This window comes from Sinocyclocheilus anshuiensis, unplaced genomic scaffold (assembly GCF_001515605.1).
Source record: "Sinocyclocheilus anshuiensis isolate Anshui unplaced genomic scaffold, SAMN03320099.WGS_v1.1 scaffold81, whole genome shotgun sequence".
Lineage (NCBI taxonomy): Eukaryota > Metazoa > Chordata > Actinopteri > Cypriniformes > Cyprinidae > Sinocyclocheilus > Sinocyclocheilus anshuiensis.
The window spans coordinates 100,261-112,488 of NW_015537945.1; the positions used below are offsets into that span (position 1 = coordinate 100,261).

General features: G+C 35.7%; 1 protein-coding gene across 3 annotated transcripts in view; it reads left to right on the plus strand.

The window, feature by feature from the left end:
• Positions 1-12,228, plus strand: part of LOC107663836 (RNA-binding motif, single-stranded-interacting protein 1-like) — an 82,270-nt gene that overhangs the window by 56,348 nt on the left and 13,694 nt on the right. For all 3 annotated transcript variants that reach the window (XM_016454187.1, XM_016454195.1, XM_016454203.1), the window contains exons 5-7: positions 7,661-7,818; positions 9,518-9,597; positions 11,985-12,100. In XM_016454187.1, the coding sequence (XP_016309673.1) occupies positions 7,661-7,818; positions 9,518-9,597; positions 11,985-12,100 (354 nt within the window). The remainder of the gene's footprint in view (positions 1-7,660; positions 7,819-9,517; positions 9,598-11,984; positions 12,101-12,228) is intronic.

The following is a 12,228-nucleotide window of genomic DNA, read 5'->3' on the forward strand; positions in this document are numbered from 1 at the left end:
TTTCTCCGATCACAAATGCAGACATGGTTTTATGTTTACGTGGCGCGATGCAACACAACGCGTAAAAAGACAGTACAAGTCATTATAATCCATAATTATGTCCCCACTGGATGCAACAAAAGCCTTGTTTATAATGGGTTTTAATGTTTTTGTCTCGTCGCACCGGGACACGGCATCACAGTATGGTGAGGGGCGTAACATTTCCGTCACACGCTTGAGGTATTCGGCCAATCACAACGCACTGGATAGCTGGCCAATCAGAGCACACCTCGCTATTCAGACCGATGAGCTTTGTAAAAAATCGACGCGTTTCAGAAAGGCGGGGCATAGAGGAGAAACAATAATGTACAGTATGTGGAAAATGTGTTTTTTGAACCTTAAACCGCATAAAGACATTTCATTACACCAAATACACAAAATAATGTTCTTTTTAGCAACATCATATGACCCCTTTAAGTAAATGAAGACTGCCTTCTAGATTATCAAGATATTTTGTATTTTGACAATGCCGTTTTCATGACAACTCAAAATATTAACAAAGCCTATAATAGTATATCAGTGTTACTGAAATAGCATTGCCCTGACTGTTCTTGGTCTTTTGCGACGATTCACCAATAAATTTGCAAAGCATCAGAGCAGCAGAATTTGCATGCATGTTTATTTAAAGGGGAAGTGCATAATTAAAACAGAATTGCAGATTTTAAGTGGGACATGGAAATGTTAAACCGTATCAGCACTGACAGGGTTTTTATGGCTGAAAATCACAGTTCAGTTATATTTTTAAATAAGGCTTTGTCTTAAAGAAATAGTTCACCTAAAAAATTGAAGTTTTGTCTCTCTTCCTCCATGCACAGTGCATTAGAAATGGACGAGAGGTGTGCATTTGTCATGCTCGCTTTCTGCCACAGACATCTTGGCTTGTTGTCCTTGGATGTATCTTCCTTTCACCTTGTTTATGATATAAACAGATGGTTAGACATTAATATCTCAGACAGGAAGCCCCTGGAGTAACCTGGTGACATGGCACTGTGTCTGAACCCTGCACTCTGGCTTTGTTTGCAGTGGAAAAACTGACTTATTTTTAAGTATGTACTTTATACTTCCTACTGTGTTTTAAACATATGTATGTGACTCACAGAACACAATATGCAACAATAAGTGGTAACACTTTATAATAAGGGTACATGAATAACCATGTACTAATGGCTACATTAATACTTAATTCATCGTATACTAATGATTACTGAAGTTGCTAACTAATCATGAACTAATAAATCCTTAACTACAACCAGAGTCAAAAGGATTCACGCATGAATAACGGCAGCCTTAACTACATGTTAGTACCTGTTTGATAGTTAATGCATTAATTAACATTCATGGATAAACTAAATCAAACAGCCTCTTTAAGAACAAATAAGAAATACTATGACTTTTAAATGAATTTAAATAATTTAATATCATAATTTGAGCTTTTTTCATCTTCAGCATTGTCAATCATTACTGGGTGGCAAAGGATTGGTTGATCCTCTTCATCAAGTGTAGAAAATGCTAAATACACTAACAACTGATCTCGTCTGTTTTGTGTTGTTCTCTTTCCCTTTAAACTTACCCTACTGTGACTTATACGCAGCTAAATAAATAAATAAAAACTCAAAACCCACAAAGAATATTTGTAGAACAAAACCCAAAGAAATGGCCAAACTGGAAACGTACTGCAGGTAAAGTCACAGCGTTTGCTGGATATCAGTACAGTTCACTCTCCATGGCAGGCCATGATGATACTGTACCTCCGCTCTCTGACCTCTTAACCGGACTGAATACTCACTGTGTTAGTACATGTGCATTTCATATTATGTATAAAATAAATAATGAGCTGAATTTAGAAAGTAGTTAACAGGGAATTAATTATGATTGGGCCCCCTCAAGTAAAGTCATGTCAAAATAATGCATTAACAAACCATTAGTAGATGTTAGTGCATGGGTAGTTAATAATGAGTTAGTTATGTTGGGCCCTCTCAAGTAAAGTCATGTCAAAATAATGAACTCAAATATCCATATTTTAAATGTAATAAACACTTTTCTATCACTTCCGCTATCTGTCATATGCGTAGGATGTCAGTGTTGCGTGATTAGTGACGAACGCGGAGAGAGAACAAAACAAAACGCCGGTCATGAATTAGAAGTACAAACCGAGGATTTGTAAAGAAAAATGTCGGAGGATTTCGATATAAGCCAAGAGGAGACTGGTTTTCCTTTGCTAAAGTAAGGAAACTTTGCTTCCTTAAACAAACTCGTGAGACTAGCATTTCTCAGAGGCGCGCACGCGACGCAAGCGTCCTACGTCATCCGCCGGAATGCTTCCGCATACGACAGTCAGCAGAAGTGAGAGAAAAGTGATTATTATGTTTGAAATAGGGATATTTTTCTTATAAAAACGCATGGATTCGCTACAGGAGGCCTTTATTCATGCCCCGGAGCCGTGGGAGGCACGTTTTATTACGGATGCACACGCTTTATTTAATGTGTTTTGGACTGTTGAACAGAAACACCTGCCCACTACAATGATAGAGCTTAGAAGAGCCAGGACAATTTTTAATATAACTCCAAATGTATTCGTCTGAAAGAAGAAAGTCATATACACATAGGATGCCTCGAGGGTGAGTAAAACACAGGCTAATTTACATTTTTGGGTGAACTAACCCTTTAAATTATTTAAATTCATTTAAAAGTCATAGTATTTCCAATTTGTTCTTAAAGAGGCTGTTTGATTTAGTTTACCCATGAATGTTAATTAATGCATTAACTATCAAACAGGTACTAACATGTAGTTAAGGCTGCCGTTATTCATGCGTGAATCCTTTTGACTCTGGTTGTAGTTAAGGATAGCTCTTTATTAGTTCATGATTAGTTAGCAACTTCAGTAATCATTAGTATATGATGGATTAAGGGTTAATTTAGCCATTAGTACATGGTTATTCATGTATCCTTTTTATAAAGTGTTACCCAATAAGTCTTGCAATAGTAATTTTTTGGCATTTTAATAAAATATTCAGTCAAGAAAGAGACATTAAAGAATAGCTCACCCAAAAATGAAAAGATTTGGAGAAATGTAGCATTGCATCAGTGTCTCACCAATGAATCCTCTGCAGTGAATGGGTGCCGTCAGAATGAGAGTCCAAACAGCTGATAAAAACATCACAATAATCCACAAGTAATCCACACCACTCCAGTCCATCAGTTAATGTCTTGAGAAGATAAAAGCTGCTTGTTTGTGAGAAACAAATCCATCATTTAGGCATTTTTAAACTTTAAACTGATGTTTCTGGCTAAAATATGAGTCCTCTATCCATAATATTGCTTCCTCCAGTGAAAAAGTAATCTCGTGTGAATCAGGAGAGAAATCTGCACAGATCAAGCACCGTTTACAACAAAAACAGTCCAAAAGAGCTCTAAACAAATATGTGGGTGATTGTGATGTGAGAGACAACAGGAGAAGGACTTTCACTGGAGGAAGCAATATTATGGATTATGGACTCATATTTTAGCCAGAAACAACAGTTTGAAGTTAAAAAATGCCTTAATGATGGATTTGTTTCTTACAAACACACAGCTTTTCACTTCACTACATGTTAATTGAGGTACTGGAGTGCTGTGGATTACTTGTGGATTATTGTGATGTTTTTATCAGCTGCTTAGACTCTCATTCTGACGGCACCCATTCACTGCAGAGCATCCATTGGTGAGCAAGTGATGGAATGCTACATTTCTCCAAATCTGATGAAGACACAAATTCATCTACATCTTGAAAGGGCTAAGAGTGAGAACATTTAACATAAACAGCCATTTTTCACTTTTGGGTGAACTATTGCTTTAAAGATAATGTCAAGCTGAGAACATTGCATTGCACATTGTGTTTTCTCTTGTGTACTGAACTTTTTGCATAGTAGGTCATCCAGATATTCTGTGCATATAGATAGATATTGTGCACAGCATACATACTATATACTGCAGGAATAGAAAGATTAGGATGATGTTCTGAACACAGTCTTTTTACTCTCACATATGCCCATGCATTCTCGTTCACACTCATATACACTTAGTTTTTTTCTCTCACTTTCTCTCGTACCATCTGTGTCTGACACACACTTACTCCACACACATATTGTGTGCTTTTTTTGTCGAAGTCACATGGTTCGTGTTGAGTAAATTGTTAGCAGGTGACACACATGCAAGCCCACACACAGATACCAATGTTTGCTGCACTGCTATTCTAGTTTATACTAGTCTATTGGAATATTTCACACTTGATTTCTTTGAAGATTCACTTATTTATATTGTGTTTTTGTGCTGGAAATTGGTATTTGGTATCTAATGCAATCAGCTGATAGGGATGTGCATGTGTGAGATTGATGTAAAGGGAAAAGCTCCGCTTTTCTCAGCATCTGCACACTGATATCAACGTAAAGCTCTTAATGCCTGACCTGAGAGATGTAATTCAGCATTGCGTGCCTGAAGCGGCTCAGTGTCAGGACGTTCCAGCGCTGAGCTGATTTCCATGTCTGCGCAGCCTCGCTCTGTCCGGTAATCTGAGGCCAGATGCACCAGCCCTGCATTACTTCACCTAGGTGTAGCATGTATATTGTTTTATTTATTTCTTTTTTAGAGCACATTTTTGAATAATAGTCATACAAATGTCATGAAATAATGGAATTTTGGAAATGATGCACACTTGGAACATTTTTGTTTCTTGGAGAAAAAAAAAAGAAAATTAACTGAAATAAAATGAAATAAAAACCTAAACTTATTTTATTTTAGCTAGTTGCCTGGGCAATATTTCTAATTTTCATTTAGTTTAACTTGAAGTACTAAAATAACTAAAAATAATCAAATCTATATAGATACAGATATACTAGACTTTTACTCATATTAAAGTGAAAACAGTAAATGTACAAAAAAAATCTAATTTATCAAAATATTAACTATAATAGTATATCAATGATACTAAAAAAACACTGCAGCTAATCCAGTTTTTTGTTTATATAGCAAAAATGTAAGATTTATGAAGAAATTAATAGCCAATTTATATTTGTCTAAAAAACGCACATATACTTTATATTTGAATTTATTTATCCAAATATTATATATTTAATATTAATATATACTTATATATTAATATATTTATGTGTTATATATATTTGGTTGGTACGACAAATCTCTTCTGCTCACCCAGGCTGCATTTATTTGATCAAAAATACAGTAAAATATTGTGAAATATTAATACAATTTAAAATAACTTTTCTGTTTGAATATATTATAAAATGTAATTTATCCCTGTGATCAAAGCTGTATTTTCAGCATCATTACTCCAGTCTTCAGTGTCACATGATCCTTCCGAAATCATTCTAATATACTGATTTGCTGCTCAAGAAACATTTGTGATTAATATCAGTGTTGAAAACAGTTGTGCTGCTTCATATTTTTGTGAAAACCGTGGAATATTTTTATTTGATGAATTGAAAGTTCATAAGAGCAGCATTTATATGAAATAGATTTTTTTGTAACAAAGTAAATGTCTTTACTGTCACTTTTGAATAGTTGAATGCATCCCTGCATTAAATGCATTTTTAAAATTCAATTTTGCATATTTTAGCATTTTAATCCATGCTATTTTGCTTCCAGAGTTTGCGTATGGCTGCTGTAACCCGAGCCTGATGAGCAGGGCTAGCACTGGTATGTGGCTCTGGTATTAGGTTTCGGTCGGGATAAGTCTGTTTAAAACCATGCCAGCGTTTTAGTTCTCCCTCTGGAGCAAGCCAAGCACATCGTGAATTTATTTGCCATTCAAAAACAGGCCCATAAAACACCCGCTATTAGCTTCAGCGTTCGTCCTTCAGTGTTAAGTTATGGACACTGTCATTCCTAATAGCTAATATTTTTTTAAACATCGTGTTTGACGACTCTCTAGGATCTCCAGCACCTGTTTGCTCTTGCGTCCGTTCCCCGTGATGGTTCGACAGCTGAGCGCCGGCCCTCTGCCATTGTTCCCTAATGGCGCTATGCTGATTTTTTTCTGTCAGCGTATTACTTTAGTAATCCAATCCCGCCTCTCCCTTGTCTCCTCTTTGTTCTGCTCATTTTCCCTCCATCTCTTAGGGGTGGAGATTGAACGCAGTAGGATGTTAATGAATATTAATGTAGCGGCCCTTTTGTCCCCGGAGAGAGTCTCTCTCTCTCGCTCTGCCTGTTTCGCTTTCCGTTTCTGCTGATGGAAGGGAAAATCAGTCGAGGTTTCACTGCTTGGACGGGGGGTGGCCGAGAGCTGCATGCAAATGAGCCGCTCATCAATATTAATGCTCACCCTTTATTAACTGGAGAGTCCGGAGAGGAAGACATGCTTTCACTTTAACCTCGTTTATGAATTTAATTCACCTGTACCATGTAAGTATTTAGATATTGTCTTCATTCACAGTTCTACTAAAACCTAGTGAGCTGCCTACCTAGACAGCATTTTAAGGCATTGACACAAACCCTGTTCTAAAAGGTAGGCAGCCTTGAAGGTATCATTTGCAGAGATTGCAAGCCCATAATGCATTAGACAAAATTAGTGAAAAAGTTTCCCAAATGTAAAATACTGTTAATATATGATATAATATTTCATATTTTGTGTGTGTGTGTGTGTGTGTATGTAATATTTACTGGTCTATAATGAATTAGACAAAATTAGTGAAAGTTTCAGAAAAATAAAATACTGTTATTATATTATATAATATTTAATATTTTGTGTTTATATTTTTGTTTATATTTTAATATTTTTTGTGTATATTAGACAACACATATCTATGTGTGTGTGTGTGTGTGTGTGTGTGTGTGTACATTTAGGTCTGTATTTTGCAGATATATAATAAAAAATATTACATATAGTAATATAATAATATTAAATATTTAATTGTATTAAATATATTATATTATATATTATATATTATATTAGGTCTATATTAAATATAAAAACAAATATTAAGTATTTATGTATATGATTAATATTTGTGCTTATTATGCTGATATGCTGATTATATTAGTATACTCAATTCCCCAAGATATGAAGCATATATATGTTTAAAAATTAAGTATGTATATATGTATATAAATTTAGTCTAATTAACAAATGCCTAGATTGCCTATTCAGGACATTTTATTGGTTGCTTGGATTCTATTTGTCCCATGGTGCACAGGGTTCTGATTGGCTGTGATTATATTATGTAATTATACTATGTATTTGCTGGGACATGTAAGAAGGCATCCATGCATGCAGCTCACTAGGTTTTGAAACAGGCCGATTGTTGACCTGCAGGTGTGGATGGTCAGTGATTTCTGTTGTCAGATCTCCAGGTGTTCTTTCTTCCGTTAACTGATAAAGTGTGTGACATAATAACTGTGACAAAACTCTGGCAGTGTGTGAATGAACTGAACGATAAGATCTGAGGTGTTTTTACAGGTGTGTAACCTACCTGTGCTAAGAATAATTACACAATTACACAAATGTTCCAGGTTCAGTACGAGTTAAGCTCATTGTGATGCTATCGATCAGTGACTTTTTCACCAGGAAAATGGCAAAAAGTTCATGTTTTACGTTTCGTTTTTGTTTCTTTTTCTCTCCCGACAGCAACAAGAGCAGGACCCCACTAACCTGTACATATCTAACCTACCGCTGACCATGGATGAACAGGAGTTAGAGGCCATGCTGAAGCCCTTCGGACAGGTCGTCTCCACACGCGTCCTGCGGGACACCAACGGGGCCAGCCGAGGGGTCGGATTTGCGAGGTGAGTGTCTAGTATCTGACCCCGAATCACCAGATCAGCTCCTGTTGTCACACTATCATTCTTTGTGAATTCCCCTCAATGTACCAACCGTGGTTGAAGACTGCAGCGTCCGTCAGGGAATCAGGCGTCCTGGAAAGCCCCTGGCATTGTGCCCGCCACAACACAAACACTTCAGGCCCTCCCATGATTCTTAGTGCCAGTCAGCTCCTTGAAAACATAGCTGTGTATCTGACATATCAGCACGGCAAAGCCAGGAAACTGAACTCTCTGAACTTCTCTTTGTAAATGTATGACAAGTAAAAACTTGATTGTACTAACCTAAGTGTTATTCTCACGCACTTGAGTGAAAAAACGCTGAACTGAAAGAAATCTGAACTGTATGTGTTTGGAGAAGTACGTTTTCAAATGTCAATGACATAAATATAAAAAGCGAAAAGAGATTTTCATGATAAACTGATAAATTAATGATACATTTTCAAATAACAGAATAAATAATGAAAACTGTTTTTAATGATAAACAGAGCGCATTGGCAAAACTTGTCGTTATGATTTTCATAGCTCTGCATATCTAAACTTTCATGAAAATGTCAAGTTGTACCCTCTTTTGATGACTTGATTGTATTAACCTAAGGTTTATTCCTGCAAATTTGAGTGAAAACCCCCTTAAATAAAACGAAACCAGTTCATTTTTTTTAAACATGTCTTTATTGAGAAAACATGTAAGACAACAGAAAAATCTTTTTTAACTAGTTCATTTAATCAGATAAATATGTTTCAAGAAGTACATTTTCAAATTACAATGATAGAAATATAAACAATGAAAACTGCTTTTAATGATAATCAGAATGCATTGGCAAAAACTTATGATTTTCATAGCTCTGCAATCTAAACATTCACTAAAATGTCCATTTTTTACCCTCTTTTGATTACTTGACTGTACTAACCCGAGGGTTATTCCTGTATAATCAGATGAATCAGTCATTTTTCAAATAACAACAATATAAACATAAATAATGAAATTTGTTTTTAATAATAAACACAAAGAGTATATTGGCAAAGTATATTGCCTAGCTCGGCATATCTAAACATTTATGATAATTTCAGTTTTGCACCCCCTTTTTGATGATATTCAGTTCAAAACTCTGTATTTATTCTGAAATTGATTACAGTGTATTTGTTTGCAGTTCAATTATCCAAACATGTTTTCCTCTGTAAATGAACTGAAGCAAGATTTATACGCACGGCTATAACAAAATATGAAAATTAACAGCAATGTTTAACTACATATATTTTTGCTAAACATTTTAATGCATAAAAATGCCATGCAGAGACATTTCTGAGTGCGCGCATTAATCATTGAATCAGAGTTTTGAACCGATTCACTAAAATGAACAGGTAGAAGTGATTCACTGAAATGAATCAAACTTACCAACTCTAACTAAAGTTTAAATGAGAGATAAATAAAATGTCTTTGTCAGGAAAAGAAAAATAAGGATCATGAAACTATATGACTGGCCTTAATGAAATGCATTAAAATGAGTGCATTATACTTTATGTAATGCAAAATCGCCTAGCTATTCTTCATATGACTTTAATGTTTCTCAACACTGACAGCTGGTGCAGGTGATGGGAATGACGTTTTATACTCAAACCGAGAGTGAAATGTGTAAACCTTTAAACCGGTAATCTGTTTCTCTAGGATGGAGTCGACGGAGAAATGTGAAGCTGTCATCTCTCACTTCAACGGGAAATTTCTCAAAACTCCAGCTGGAGTTATGGGTAAGTGTGTGTCTGCCTGCTTCACGTCTACTTTAATGCAATAGTTCATGAAAACAATTAAAATACTCGGCTCGCCCTCATGTTGTCTCCAAACCTGTATGACTTTTTTTCTTCCATAAAAGGAGAGGGTACATTTCTGAAGGATATCCTTGCCACTTTTCTCCATGCAATAGGAGTAAATGATTGAATTGTCATTTTTGGGTGAACTACTGCTTTAATATGTGTTTTGTTTGAGCATAAAGACACAACGCTGCTGTGTGCGAGCACATTCATTCATTCTCTGGTAATGATTCCCCTCGGATGGGGTCTAAATGGAAACAGGCTTTCGGGCATGTGGCGCAACCGTTCAGCCATACCAAACGGCTTTCGCACGAATGTAGATTTAGACTCGCTGCACGAAATGCTGAAATTACAGAGCTGGGAGGAGCTACATGGGCATGATGCAGCTTATTGATTAGTGGAGGCTCATTTGGGGCTCAAGTGAAAGCAATGCGTGCTAATTTTCTCTTACTGGCCTGGCGTGGCCTCTCTAAGCATTTTAATTGGATTATTAGACTGAAATAGTCTCCACTGACTGTGTCAGAAATGAAGGAAGGGGATTATACGAAGACAGCGTCCAAATTAGATGCCTGTTCTCCAAGTCATTGCGGATGGAGCCAGATAGCCTCAGAGGGTCTTGAGATGACGGCATATAACTGGTGGAGATTTTGCTGGGCCGTTTATGCTGTGGTAGAAAGAGTCACGCTTACATTTACATGTGCAACAAAGAAAATATATAACAGAACAAGTTTGCTCATCTAGCAGCAAAGCAACATCGCAATTTGCAGCATTAAAGTCAATGTGTGCATCCCATTTCACCCCCATAATTAGATGTGTTTTTTCATGCAACATTGATATTCAGTGTGGAAAAATACTGGGTTTTATGCGACAGAAATTAGGGATGCTCCAATACTGAAACTGTGGCTGATGCTGTAATTATTTAGATGTTATGGCCGAAAGCCAGTAATTAGCAGATATTGCAACTCTTTCTTGAAAAAGACACAGAAAACATAACTTAATAAAACACAATAAAACTAACTTAAAATTATGAAAAACTATTTCTGCCACATAAGAAAAAAATACTTTAATAAGTCATAATTATGACATGAAAAGTTACGGTTATGAAATAAAAAGACATAATTATGAGATAGAAAGTCATAATTCTGTCAAAAAGTCCAAATGTTATGGCTGATAACCAATAAACGGAAGATATTGTAAATATATCTGGATTTGTTAAAAAGACAACTTAATATAAACATAACTTAATAAAACATTATAAAAATAATTATTATTTGGACGTTTCCACCACATATTTAAAAAAAAAAAAATACAAAAAAGCTGAAATTAAGACATACTTTGGACATCAAAATTTGAAATGAGATAAAGTAATTACGTCATAATTATGAGATAAAAAGTCAAAATTATGACATTAAATGTTATGGCTGAAAACCTATAAATGGGTGATATTGCAAGTCTTAATTTGTTTACAAAACAACATAATAAAACATAATAAAAATAACATAAAATAATTTAGAAGTTTCTACCACACAAGAAAAAAATCCTAATTTTCAGAATTCATAATTAGGACATAAAAAGTAACAATTATGAGATAAAATGTAAAAATTATGACATAATTATGAGAATTATGACATTCTTAGTTATTGTTCAGAGATAAAAAGTCAAAATTGCCAAAACGTCATAATTATGACAAAAAGTCAAAATGTAGACATTTTGTCATAATTACAATTGATCTCCTAATTATGGCTTTTTAATCTCATAATTATGATTTACCAAAGCATGGTTTTTTTCTTATGGGTCGGAATAACTAACTAAAGCACATTCCTTTTAAGAGCACGACATATTACAATAAAATATTCAAAAGATTTTGCTCTTAAAGGGTTAAATCTTTGTCGTTATCACTTTAAGTTATTGCTAGATAAGGAATCTTAAATCTTGAATACACAGAAACAAATTAAATCAATCAATGGCCATATTCACCTGACATGGTGCCGATATATTGTGTATTGATCGGATTGTGAAAAGTGGGCTTTATATACAGTACCAGAATTGAGGGAGAGGGGGAGGGGCTAAAAATAAGAGGCATTTGTGATGTCATCCAAAAGGAAAGTCGTTTCAGAGGTTGCTAAAATGTCTTTGATCACGTCCTGCTCTGTATTTTCCCTCCATGTTTGATGCGCTAAATAACATAAAGCAGTTCTGCTGGGGTTTAACAAAATCTCAAGCCATTTCTACTGTCACATTATGATGGTTTTGGTCGGAGCGCTCAGCTCTGCTGTCTATGAGCGAGCAGTCAACATCACGCTGAGAGTTCATGTGTGTGTCTGCAGCCCCATCAGAACCCTTGCTGTGCAAGTTTGCGGACGGAGGCCAGAAGAAGCGTCAGAGTCTAAATAAATATGTGCAGAACGGACGAGCCTGGGCCAGAGACGGAGAGACCAGACTTGTGAGTACTGCTCTTTTGCTCTCTCCACCATGTTGTGTGTCCGTATCGCTTTTTGCGGCCATATATCACCTGCCACAGCTTTGTTAGTGAACACATGGACAGCAGGGCTGTGTGTGTGTGTGTGTGTG